Source organism: Ursus arctos, chromosome X, assembly GCF_023065955.2.
Source record: "Ursus arctos isolate Adak ecotype North America chromosome X, UrsArc2.0, whole genome shotgun sequence".
NCBI classification, from domain to species: Eukaryota; Metazoa; Chordata; class Mammalia; order Carnivora; family Ursidae; genus Ursus; species Ursus arctos.
Genome location: NC_079873.1, coordinates 118,814,537 through 118,827,965, shown reverse-complemented (window position 1 = coordinate 118,827,965; position 13,429 = coordinate 118,814,537). Strand labels below are relative to the sequence as shown.

General features: G+C 42.9%; 1 protein-coding gene across 1 annotated transcript in view; it reads left to right on the top strand.

The window, feature by feature from the left end:
- The window catches only part of HPRT1 (hypoxanthine phosphoribosyltransferase 1), a 38,784-nt gene extending 26,106 nt beyond the window's left edge, over nt 1–12,678 (top strand). The window contains exons 4-9 of the mRNA XM_026520625.4: nt 1,361–1,426; nt 4,636–4,653; nt 6,615–6,697; nt 11,120–11,166; nt 11,372–11,448; nt 11,971–12,678. Of these exons, the coding sequence (XP_026376410.1) occupies nt 1,361–1,426; nt 4,636–4,653; nt 6,615–6,697; nt 11,120–11,166; nt 11,372–11,448; nt 11,971–12,018 (339 nt within the window). The 3' untranslated portion in view covers nt 12,019–12,678. The remainder of the gene's footprint in view (nt 1–1,360; nt 1,427–4,635; nt 4,654–6,614; nt 6,698–11,119; nt 11,167–11,371; nt 11,449–11,970) is intronic.
- The last annotated feature ends 751 nt before the right edge of the window (nt 12,679–13,429 follow it).

The following is a 13,429-nucleotide window of genomic DNA, read 5'->3' as shown; positions in this document are numbered from 1 at the left end:
TCCTGGAAGTGGGATTGCAGGGGTGAGTGGCACACATGCTCACAATTTTAATAGGTATTGCTGTACCATTTTCAAAAGAGGTTGTACCAGTTTATTCTCTCACCGAGAGTGCTTGTTTCCCCTCACTTTTGTCAACGTATGTCATCAGGCTTAAGTTTTGCCGGTGTGAATGGGTGAATGGTAGAATCACATGGTTTTAGTGTTTGTTTCTTAGATACCATTTCATGTGTTCTGGCCTTCTCTTCTGTGAATTGCCTATTTGTGTTTGTTCTTCATTTTCCTATTGGCTTCTTAGTCTTTGAACCCAACATATAATAGGAATATTTGTTACAATTCTTTTCTTTTGGTTTGGGTTCATGATATGCCGAGGTTTTTACCCTTTCTAAGAATGTGAAAATATTTCTTCTACATTTTCTTCCAGTCTGCTTATGGCTTTATTTTTTACATTTAGATTTTAATCCATCTGGAATTTATTTTTGTATATGCTGTGAGGTAGGGATCGTACTTTATTTTTTCCCCAAAATGAGTAACTACTTCGTTGAATAATTGATCTTTTCCTTACTGACTTAAAATACCATCTTTCTCGTATACTAAATCCTCATATATTTCTAAGTGTGTTTCTGGGCTCTATTCTGTTCCTTGGTCTCTGTCTGTTCCTGGGCTGGCACAACATTGTTGTAATTGTTGTAGCATTGGTATGGTATGCTCTCTGGTAGGGCAAGTCTCAGCTCTTTTGTTCACCTGCTCTTTGGCTCCAGTACAGCCAAGTAATGATCATTATCACCACCAGCTACAATAGATATGGAGGATTTCCCTTTGAAACTCCTGTAAGGGTTTCTGCTGGATTCTGTGATAACAGAAAACTGGGAGCCTAAGAGGTAGGCCTCAAAAGACTGCTCATCAGACCTGGTTTTCCAGACTGTGCCGAAGATGACATGGGCCTGGGCTAGACTTTTGAGGACAGTAGTTTTGGGGTTGAGTATGCTACAGACCAGAGCCTACAACTTGCTTGATTCATGGGAATGGTCCAGGGCCAGAACCGGGCATCTGTCATGCTAATAACTTCCTTCATGGTGAAATTACCGTGACCGAAGATGGGTAGCCGCTAGGATACTGCCCACTCGAAAATGTGTGTGCCCTACTTTTAGGACTTAAGTTTTAACTAATCTCTAGTTGGAAGTTACCTAGTTCATTTCTTGAAATATAATTCTTATAATTTGTATCATTTAGCATATCATAATGTGGCGACATTAGATAGCTAACTTCTTAAATCTTCTAGTTCCCATTCGATAATTTGAAATGTGCGTGTGTACACAAAAGAATAGACATAGGTATTTATATCTTTTTTTTTTTAAACTAGAATGACCAGTCAACAGGGGACATCAAAGTCATTGGTGGAGATGATCTCTCAACTTTGACTGGAAAGGTATGTGTCTTGAAGGGGAACAAGAGAGTTCTTTTGACTTCATGCCAAGAGTCAATTAGTAACACTGTGCTTTATCACTAAGAGGCAGTTTACACAGTTATTTATGCACTTAAACAAGGGCTGTTTAACCCTCGGAAGCAATCTAAGTTAGCTGTCTTTCCCTAGGTCACATAGCAAAGAGGCAGCAGAAGCCAACGTTAAACTTAAAGTCCATATTGCAAAATACTCTTGTCTTTCTCTGTGCTGATCTAATTTGGAGTTCTTCAAAAGTATATCTATTTTTTGGGGGAAAAGACAGTCTTCTTTTTAAAAATAGACTCACACAGCAGGACATGTAGGGTAGTATCACGTAGTAGCTATAAAGTGTGGGTTCTAGAGATGGGCGCTTTTTATTTTTCCCTTATGTAAATTCTACACCCAACATGGGGCTCAAACTCATGACCCCAAGATCAAGAATTGCATGCTCCACTGACTGAGCCGGCCAGGCACCCCAAGATGGGCAGCGTTGATTCAAAGCCTGGCTCAGTACTTCGTCTGTGTGACCTTGGGCAGATTGTTTCATCTCTTTCTCTCCTCTGTGTAAGGTGGGGACAGAGTTCAGAGCATTAAGTGAGATAATGCATGTAGACCTCTTACAACGGTTTTTCTGGTAGTTCGAATACTCCGTAAATTCCAACATACTACTATTTTAAGAGTTCTCAAAAAGAGTTTTCTGAATACATCAAGATTGTTCCAGTATAGACAGTTGGCAGAAATGATAGAGATATTAAGATATTTGAATATTATTCTTGTGATACATTGAAATGATTTTCGAGTCAACGATCGGTGCTAGATGGATTTTTTTTTCAGTTGCCAGTTAGTTTTTTATTTATAAACACTGCCAGATATAAAGGCATAATCTTATAAAAGTTTCACAGTAATCCCACGAGGTAGCTACTATTAGCCCTATTTTATGGATGAGGAAACTAAGACTCCGCAAACTTAAAGGACTTGTCCAGTCACGCTGCCAGTAAGTGGTAGAGCTTGAATTTAAATGCGGATCTTTCTGGCCTCAAGGCTCTTTTCCTCCTCTGGCTTTTAAATGTTTACAGCTTGACTGAGGACCTAGTAGGAAACTTCAGCATACAACACTTGGGTCAAAACCTCTTACCCATATCAGGGTCCTGCCAAACTAATCTTGTCCTCCTCAGCATCTTTTGAAAACTTCAAAAGAGAAATTATAATCTGTTGACTCTTTCCCCTTCCTGCCCATCCTGTATACCACGGCCAGGCCTGTTTTTCCCTTTCAGCGTGCTTTGCCCATATTTAGAAGTCATTTGAAGCCCTTACTCCTATAATCAGTTTTTAGTGCTGGAAGGGGCCTGGCCTGCACAGCCTCCTGGGATTCCATTTGACCTTGCCTTTCCCACCTAATGGCTATATCCTCCTACATACATGGCTTTGTGATCTTAAAAGGTCTCTTTCTAAAATAATTTTCTTTTCTTGATAGTCACAGTAGAGCACATTTATTGTGGCAAAAAAATCAAGACATCGAAGTTGGGTGAAGTTATTTCTTGGTGGTGAGATTGTGGGTTATTCAGACTTTCTACTTCAGTCTGTTTTGGGGGGACACTGCATGCAGATACATATGTATATAAATATTTCCCCCCTTTTTTCCATTTAGTGGTGGAGAATATGGGCTTTGGACCCTGAAAATACCTCTACCACTTGGCTAGTTTTATGACTTTAGGCAAATCGTTTGACCTCTGAGCCTCATTCTTTTCCTTTATGAAGTAAGAACGTAGCTGTTTGACATAAAATAAGCTCTCAATAACGGTAGAAATTCTCATTCTTACTTTTAAAATAGTATTGAGATCATAGTCTAGATTCTGCAGTTTCATCTTGGATAAATATTTCATCTCTCTGGATTGTGATTGATTTGTACAAACCGTCTGATATTACTAGAAGTCTGTGATTATGACATAATCACGATTGTGGGACTACTTAGCGTTAGAGTCAAGACTAGAATCCAGTTTCTCTGTCTCATAATTCAGTGCTCTTTTCAGACTGTAACTCCGTCCCATGGTGCACATTGCTGCAGCAGTGAGCCACAGGTAGGGTGGGAGAGTGTTATCCTTCCGACGTGCTAGCTAGGGTAAAGAAAATGTTGAGAAAGAATCATATAGTAAGTAGGTGGTGAAACGACTATTGGTCCATTAATTGATTATATTCAATTTTACTAAAGATTGAGATTGCAGTGTCTTGGAAAGAGACCGAGTAGTTGTCGGAGGAGGGAAGGGTAAATGATAATACAAACTGTGGTAGTAATATCATGTATATTACAATATACACGCAAAATTATACCTCACGCAGGATGAGGTTTAGAAAAGGTCCAATATTTCTTTCTTGCAACCCTGTGGATCTTGTGTGCCCTACCTTGGTAACCACTGACTTGGGAGAATATATAGAACATTAAAATTCGCATGCAATAGGTATGTGACCAAGAAGTGAGAACTAGAAATACACGATAGAGCATGAATCTTTCCTGTGACGGTGATCATAAGCAGTATACTGAATGCTGCCTTGTTCCTACAGCTTGAGAGCAGATAGGACTCTTCTCTGCCTCGGAGGTAGTTGGTAGATGGTTCCTCCTGTAAGGGCTCTTCCAGCTATACCATTCTGAGAGGCAGAAATTGGGGTGAGGGTTTGTGGTGGAAGGAAGCATTGGTACCTTTCTTCAGTTGAGTCCAAGAATATGAACACATCCAGAAAATACAGATCGGTTTCAGCCTAATGAGGGAGTGGGTTTTGAATTGGGTTCCGTATGATAAATCAAAGGCATGATTTTGGAGTTCTGGTACAAATTATAGTTCTTGACTATTGGAGTTGGAAGATATATACTAGTTCATGTCCCTTACTTTACACATAGTAAACTGAGGCCCAGAGAAATTTCATGATTTGCCCAAGATTAGACTTCTGTTTAAAGTAACGAGACTTTTAAAAAAATGAACATACAGGTCAAATTTTATTTTTAAAAATTTCACTGCAGTGAAAATTTCACATTAAAGAGTTCCAAATCCCAGCAGATGGCCCATTGTTTAAATCAGGGTTTGAGATAGGAAAGTATCTTAAAAACAAGAACTTGGATGGGTTTGTTACGATGTGATTTGAGTTATAATTGGGAACACTGTGTGATTCACTGTACTGATTTTCATTTCTTTTTCTTCTAGAATGTTTTGATTGTTGAGGTAAGTTCTACATACTTTCAATATAGTGTTTATGATTTTCTAACTCAGTGTGCACAATCCTAAAGGTAATGGGATTTCCAGGGGAAGAAATTCCTCGTCATCAATTTTAACAGTGCGCTTGTGTTACAAGGCAGTAAGGTTGGTTTTTTGTAAAAAATACTTCGTAATATGTTTTTATTGGATAATGGGAAAATGTTGGTATATTTCTTCCCCTCTCTTCTGGGCTTCAAGGTTTTTCCTTTGTTTTAAAGTTGATACACATCATTCCTATGCGTGTTTTTTTATGGTTCTATTGCATGTGTGTATCCATATGCAAAACATTTTGCGATTCTCTCTTATATCTTGTTATTTTCACTCATAATAAGTTCTGAGGTTATGCATGTTGAGACGTACAGTCAGTTGGCCTAAAATGCGAAATTGCAGTGTATGAATCCACCAATTTATTGCCCTATGAATAGGGGAGTCCCCCAGTTGTCGTGCTATAACAGGGCTGCTAGGAGCACCCCTTTGCGGTACTTGGCGTGCACTCGTGTAAGTTCCCTCTGGATGCAGACAGTGACTGGATCGTAGAGTTGATACATTTTCAGTTTTACTGTTATTGCCCAGTGACTCAACAGACTGGTTATATGCTTTATACCCTCACCAGTAGAATGAGTTTTCACTCTTTTATGTAAAATGTTCAAGGCTTAAGAGCACCAGGAACCCCCAATTCATTTTTGTTGTTATTAATAGAAACTTCAGCTTATGGATCAAAAACTAACCAGATGACACTGTTTTCAAAGGATTCGTGTACATGAATATCCCTGGGCACTGGTTGCTTGGTTTTTTTGTTTTGTTTGGTTTTTTTAAGTGGGCTTCACGCCCATCATGAGTCGGTCGCAGGACTCAAAACTCTCAACCCTGAGATCAAGACCTGAGCTGAGATCAAGAGTTGGACGCTTAACTGACTGAGCCACCCAGGTGGCCCTGGTTGCTTGTTTTTAAATGTAGATTGATCACTTCCACTTCAGATTGATTTTGTCTGGGGTAATGCCACCTAACAAATGACTACAAATTGAGCAGCTGAAAACAACACGTGTTCAGTGTCTCCGCTTTCATGGGTCAGGAGCCTGAGTACAGGGTAGCTGGGTCCTCTGCTCAGTCTCATCAGGCTGAAGCAAGGCTGGGGCTCCTGTCTCTCCCAGGGCTCCTCTTCCAAGTTCACGTAGGTTGTTAGCAGAATTTAGTTCTTGTGGTTGCGGGCCTGAGGCCCCGCTTTCTTGCTGGCTGCTGGCCAAGGGTCACTCACAGCTCCTAGAGGCCAACCTCATGTCCTTGCACGTAGCCCTCTCACGTGGCAGCTGACTTCTTCAAAACCAGCCGGAGGTCCTCTCTCCAGTGTGCTACAACCACCTGAGAGAACATAACTAATCACAGGAATGACCGTCCCAGAGTTTTCCTGGGTTGTGCCCACGCTAGGGGTGGGGGGTTACTTGGGTGTGTACACTAGGGGACAGGGGTCTTGGGGCCCTCCGAATTCAAGCCACCGCAGCCCGGAACTCGGCGTTTTTCACAAGTCTCCAGCCCTGATGTTCCCGATGACTCAGACCCCGCTTCGTGAAGCACCGCTTTATACCGTCCACGGGGCATTTTCACTGAAGAACATCGGGTTACGGTTCAAGAAGTATTTTCCCAATTAGAGATGGATTTGTTTTGAATAATGTCCTACTTTTGACTAAATAGCTAAGATTCACTTTCATATTAAGTCATTTGATGTAGTAAAACCGTATTACTTTGGATACTTTCAAGATGGCGTAAAGAAAGCGGTGTTTCTCAGAGTGTGGTCTGTTGACCACCTGCATCCCAGAGCTGGCTACTCGGAAAAACACAGCATTATTCTGTTTACACGTGGGGCTTTGGTATTTCATGTTCATATGACTCAGTTTTATTTGCTATTTAAATGTCTTGTCTTTTTTTTAAAGGATATAATTGACACTGGCAAAACAATGCAGACCTTGCTTTCCTTGGTCAAGGAGCATAATCCAAAGATGGTCAAGGTCGCAAGGTACGTAGATAACATTTTGACAGGATATTTTCTTCTTTTGAAACAGGATTAAGTAATTAATTGCTTCTTTGTAAGGGTAAACGTTCTCAACTTGTTTTGTCTTCAAAAAGTAATGTGATCTCAAAGAAGACTCAGTAAATATCCTTTGTAAATAATTGTGTCATGTGTCAACGAAGCCCTTCATTGCAGTCATCTTTTCCTTAATATTATTAACATTTGGCTTCTCAGCATGCTAATGATGATATCGACTTGCCCTGGGTAGCATGGTAGAAGATTTGGGACTTTCCTTGAAGAACTTAGACCAAGGATCCCACATCGGGTTTAGGAGGTGGTAGGAAGGGGGGCGGTGCTTCTGAGGATCCGGAGCTCCTGAAATTGAGTGATGTCACGGCGGCCTGTGCCAGCCTCACCCCCGGGCCCTACCTGTGCTGTTTGGCTTTTGCTTTATTAGTTCTACCTTTGTTTCTAGTTTAATTATATTTAATTATAATTACAGCTTACTCCCTAACAACTCCAAGGGAGCACTGCTACTCCTGCTTTACAGATAGGGATACCAAGCCCTGGGGACTTGTCCAGAGGCACAGTGCCTGGCACACTAGAGGGGTGAGATTTGAACCCAGGCAACCCGGCTCACAGTTCTTGCTTTATTTACCACCCTAAATTTTCTATAAGGTAACACCTGGGGTGGTTTTGGGGTGGTTTTGGTTTTTTTTTTAAACTTTTGCAATTGTATCTTTTATTTTTAAATCTTTTACCACTCTATAATTTTGGTGTAGGGGTCAGATAGTAATCTAATTTTTTTTCTGAAATGATTAACTGGTTTCGACAAACCCTTTTAAAGAACCCGAGTATCCCATATGGAGCGTCTTGAATCAGAGTAAGCCTTCTAACGAATCATCTCTCAGCGGTTTGTCCTTTGGGGCTTCTCTGATTGCTGGTGCCCGTGTGGCTCAGTCCCTTTCCGTGGATTTGGGACGGGTGTGACGAGAGGGTATCTATCCGCGATGCATTCTAGGGCACTAAGTAACTTCCTGTAAGCCAGTCCGTGCACTTGCTTATTTCTGTCCTGTGGCATGGGATGTTCTGGAGCCTTGGAATATTCTTTTGTCCCTCTTTCCTGGAGTATGCTGTGGAGTTGAGATAGACTGCCTCATGAAAGAGGGATTTCGTGTTGCTGCAGGTGTGGAGGGCTCAAAGAGTACGTACGTCTTTCATTTCTTGGTGACAGAGTTGGCCTAAGTTGGTGTTTCTTAACCTTCTTTTTCTTTTTTTTTTTATAAGGTAACCTTATTTTTTTAAGAGATTTTATTTATTTATTTGACAGAGAGAGAGAGAGACAGCCAGCAAGAGAGGGAACACAAACAGGGGGAGTGGGAGAGGAAGAAGCAGGCTTCCCGCTGAGCAAGGAGCCTGATGCAGGGCTCGATCCCAGGACCCTGGGATCACGCCCTGAGCCGAAGGCAGACGCTTAACGACTGAGCCACCCAGGCGCCCCTTAACCTTCTTTGTCTTAATTCCTCCCTCACCATAGGATTTTAGTATCACAGATATATATAGCTAAGCATTTTAACTTAAAGACTGTTAACTGATAGGAATGGCAGATAGCAAGCAGCTTGTCAGTTTTGTGAGAAATGAAACGTGTAGCTGCCGTACGACTCTAGCACTTGCATTTATCCCAGAGAAATGAAAACTTGGGTCCTCATAGAAATTCACCTGTGAAAGGTTATGGCCCCAAACCGGAAACAACCAAAATGCCCCCCCAGTGGGTGAATGGCTAAACAAACTGTGGAGTACCCTTCCATGGAACCCTCCTCAGCTCTGCGAGGGAACATGTTGTGGGTCCACACGACAGCCTAGGCGAGCCTCGAGGGAATGGTGCCGATAAAAGCCAATGTCGAGGGGCGTGGAGGGGGGGCTTAGTTGGTTAAGTGTCCGACTCCTGATGTCAGCTCAGGTCTTGATTGCGGGGTCATGGGTTCAAGCCCCAGGCTGGGCTCCTCGCTGGGTGTGGAGCCTACTTAAAAAAAAAAAAGCCAATCTCAAAAGGTTACCTACTATATGATTCCATTTATGCAACCTTCTTGAAGTGACAAAATGATAGAAATGGAGAGTAGATGAGTGATTGCCAGGGGTGAGGGAGGCGATGGCGGTGTGTGACTATAAATAGGCAGCAAGAGGGAGCCTTGTGTGATGGAAAGTTCTGTGTGTCGAGTGTGGTGGTGGTTAAACAAATCCACACATGTGATAAAATTGCTTAGAAGTACACACACACACACACGAATATGTGTGTGTAAGACTGGTGGAATCAGGATAAGGTCAGTTCCCCAAAGTCCATGTCTCAGTTGTGGTGATGTACTGGTGAGCTGTTTGTATTGGAGGAAACTGGGCAGAGGACACATGGGACCTCCCTGTGCATTTTCCTGACTTCCTGGGAGTTTATAATTATTTCAAAATGAAAAATTTGAGTAAGCTGTGAACATTGGACTTTATAACTATATCTGCTTACTAACTTTTAATATAGGCACAGCTCAGTTTGCTGTCCTTTGCTTTATTGCACTTTGCAGATACTGTGCTTTTTACAGATCGAAGGCTCGTGGCATCCCAGCATCGAGCAAGTCTGTAGGCGCCAGTTTTCCAACAGCATTTGCCCACTTCATGTCCCTGTCACACTTTTTTAAAAGATTATTTGTTTACTTATTTGAGAGAGTGAGAGAGAGCACAAGCAGGGGGAACAGCAGGCAGAGGGAGAAGCAGGCTCCCCGCTGAGCAAGGAGCCCCATGTGGGGCTCCATCCCAGGACCCTGGGATCATGGCCCAAGCCGAAGGCAGACGCCTAACTGACTGAGCCACCCAGGTGCCCCTCTCTGTCACATTTTGATAATTCTTAGAATATTTCAAACTTTCTCATTATTATTATATTTGCTGTGGTGATCTGTGAGCAGTGATTATGACTCCTGAAAGCTCAGATGATGGTTAGCCTTTTTTTAGCAATGAAATGTTAAGATATGTACGTTTTTTAGACGTGATGCTATTGCACTTACTAGACTGCAGTGTAGCATAAATGTAATTTTTGTGCACTAGGAGACCAGAACATTCACTTGACTCCCTTTACTGTGATATTTGCTTTATTGCAGTGGTCTGAAACCATACCCGCAAGATCTCTGAAGTATGCCTGTATAGTTTATTTACTTACACAAACTGTTTTTAAAAAAGAAAGAAAGAAAGAAAGACCTGTGTGTACCATCCCCAGCAGTTCTGATGTAATCGGTCAGGGGTGTGGCCCGGGTATCTGAGTTTTATTTTGTTAAAGTTCCCAGGTGAGTCTCATGTGTAGCTGAGGTTGAAAATCACTTTATGTCCTTCCCAGCTTTTTTTTTTTTAAGATTTTATTTATTTCTTTATTTGACAGAGAGAGAGAGACAGCCAGCGAGAGAGGGAACACAGGCAGGGGGAGTGGGAGAGGAAGAAGCAGGCTCCCAGCAGAGGAGCCTGATGCGGGGCTCGATCCCACAACTCCAGGATCACGCCCTGAGCCGAAGGCAGACGCTTAATGACTGAGCCACCCAGGCGCCCCCAGCTTTTTTTTTTTTAAGATTTTATTTAATTATTTGAGAGAGAGACCAGAGTGAGGAGTGAGCACGAGTGGGGGGAGGGAGAAGCAGGCTCCCTACTGAGCAGTTAGCCCAGTGATGTTCCAGGGGGCTCGATCCCAGGACCCCAGGATCACGACCTGAGCCGAAGACAGAGACTTAACCGACTGAGCCACCCAGGCGCCCCTGTCCTTTCCAGCTTTTTAAATATATTTAAGTGGGTATAAAATCATACATTTTATTGGGACTGCCCTTAACATATGTAAAGGCTATCAAAACACTGTCAGTAGCTTTTCTTAATAGCTGAAAGATTTCAGCAGGTAGTACACACTTGGGTTACGAAAGTAGCTTATGTTAGAAGTGGCTTATCCCAACTGCGGTTTTTGCTCTCAAAAATAAGTACTAAGTCCTCGAGCATGCTAGTTAGTTTTTAGCCTCACGATCTTCGTAAGCCACGTCGGAAGAGTCCCGAAGGGTGATGCTCACACCTCCCGCACCCCTTTGCAGCTTCAGGATCGGATTTCCAGGCATTCTGAAACTGCTCGCTGGTGCTCCCCATCCATTCATCCTTCTGATTCGCTGCCGTTTGGTGGCTGCAGCTCTTAGAACTGTCAGTCGTGTTCGGGGTGGGCATCAGGCGAGGGCCTCGTCTGCGGCGGGGACCTCCCTGCTGCCTCGCCCGGTCCCTGTGAGCTAGCTCCCCGTTTCATAGTCTTTCTACGTAGAAAGTGTTCTGGGTGCGGGGGAGACCATGTCTCAGAGCATGAATGTTCTCTTTTGTAATGCCCTGTCATGACTCCGTGCGTCACATGTTACGTGTTGTAATTAACAGCTTGCTGGTGAAGAGGACCCCTCGAAGCGTTGGCTATAAACCAGACTGTAAGTGAATTACTTTCTGTCAATCATGTAACCATCTTTAACCCGAACGAGTTTTATATTGAAATGGTTGAGAGTTACTTTAGAGGGTATTTGGGTTTTTTTTTTTTTTTACGATTTTAGTATTTGTAGAGAAGGCACATTCATAAGCATTTGATTTGAAAATGCTGTTTTCTGTATCTAAATGATGACTTACGATTCTTTTTAGTTGTTGGATTTGAAATTCCAGACAAGTTTGTTGTAGGATATGCCCTTGACTATAATGAATACTTCAGGGATTTGAATGTAAGTAATGCCTCTTTTTCTCACTCTCATTTTTCAGACCCCATATAAAAATTTACAAAAGAGAAGAATTGTTTTCTCTTTCCAGCACCTCATAATTTGAACAGACTGATGGTTCCCATTAGTCACATAAAGCTGTAGTCAAGTACAGCCGTCCTTAGAGCTGGGACTTGGCCAGGCTGGGGCGACACTTCTTGCTGGCTGCAACAGTTGAACAGCCTTAATAGACAATAACTGTCCCATTATGATTACAGATGATAGATGTGGTCATAAGTAAGAAATAAATGAACTGGCTTAAGTCTTTTCACTCGCTCTCCTTCAGACACCCCCTTCTGCTCTGTGGGCAGGAGGCCCGAGCGTGTGTTTTCGCACAGGGGTGAGGAAGATGAGGAAGACCCCGCCAACCTCTGTCTGTCCGGTGAAACCCCCACAGCACCGTTTGCCCGAGCCGTGCGAAATGCTCTTCTTGCCTTTCATTTCGGGATACGCTTTTCTAATGTGAATTTCTGGATTTTTATTTTGTAGCATGTTTGTGTCATTAGTGAAACTGGAAAAGCCAAATACAAAGCCTAAGACGAGAGTCGAAGTTGAGTTTGGAAGCATCTGGAGTCCCATTGAAATCATCGGTAGAATGTTCTAGTTCTGTGGCCAGCTGCTTAGTAGAGCTTTATTGCATGTATCCTCAGAATTTTATCCATTTTGTATTTTAGAACTGTCCGTTGCCGCGTTCCTGAAGTCTTATTTGCAATATGAGCCTGTACGCTATCCGTTCTCTTGGCGTGGAGTGTTGTTTGACTCGCAAATGAGAAAAATCTCTTAAACCACACCACTATTGAGTGAAAATACTGAAATTGTATCTGTAAGAAACATTTAAAGAGAAGATATATTAGTTTTTTAATTGGTATTTTAATTTTTATATATTCAGGAAAGAACAGAGGTGATCGAATATTGTTAATTATATACCACTGTGTGTTTAGAAGAGTAAGGAGCAGTCAGTTTTCGTATCAGTGACAGCATCGACAGGATTGTTTTGTTGGCTAAACCATACGTCTTGGAATTATTTTACTGTGTCGGTAGTAGTTAACTGTTTCCTCGAGCTTGTTCAGATGATTTCCGGTGAATCAGTGTCAGCAGTTCCTTTTAAATACAAATCAGATTCCAAAAAACTGTTACCACATTTTGAATTCTTCAGTGTAAAAATCCTCACAATAAAGGCTGTCTCTTTAAAAGAAACCATGCATACCTGTCATTTCTCTGCAAATTAACCTAGTGTCACCTTCCCTCGGTTACCTTTTCCTTGTCTGTGAAGCTTTAGCGGCTATTTGAATTGTGATCTTGACCGAGCCCAGCGAGCAGTGACGATCGGGTGGAATGCGCTGGTGAAGCTGATGGATTCCTACTGACGTGAAGTTTCAGACACACAGTACACTTCAGGACGTGTCACGGTGCTAAGCACCGGGGCTTTCTCTTGGGACCCTGGTTCGGCTCGCCGCCGGCTCGTGTAGGTAATACGTCACTGGGGAAAGAACGGCACCAACGAAACTTCTTGTTTTCTGGGAGCAGGAAGACAGGTGTTCAACCCAAACTCTCTGAAGGCCCTCTCGGCTCCAGGTGAGAGAGGAACCAGCGGCCGCGGGAGCCATCTAGCCACATCGATGCCCTAAAAACAAGTGGGCTGTCCTTCCCAGGAACAGCGTAGGGAACTTGAAGTAATACCGAGTAATGATGTGTTACGGTCCTGGAACTTCCTAGTTCCTTTCACTCTCGTTATCTCATTTGAGCTTCATAACCCGGGGACTTTGGGGTTGGTGCTGACACCCATGGGCGTAGCATGTGCCGTAACTCCCGATAACTGGCCTCACGGGGGGCTACCGGTTTGCTAGGCACACGGCCTCCCGCTGCCCATCCCATTCCCCTCCCCTTTGCAGGGGCACTTCCCACCTTCTGTGAGATGGCAGTTTCGAGTGGTGTGACCGAAACACGT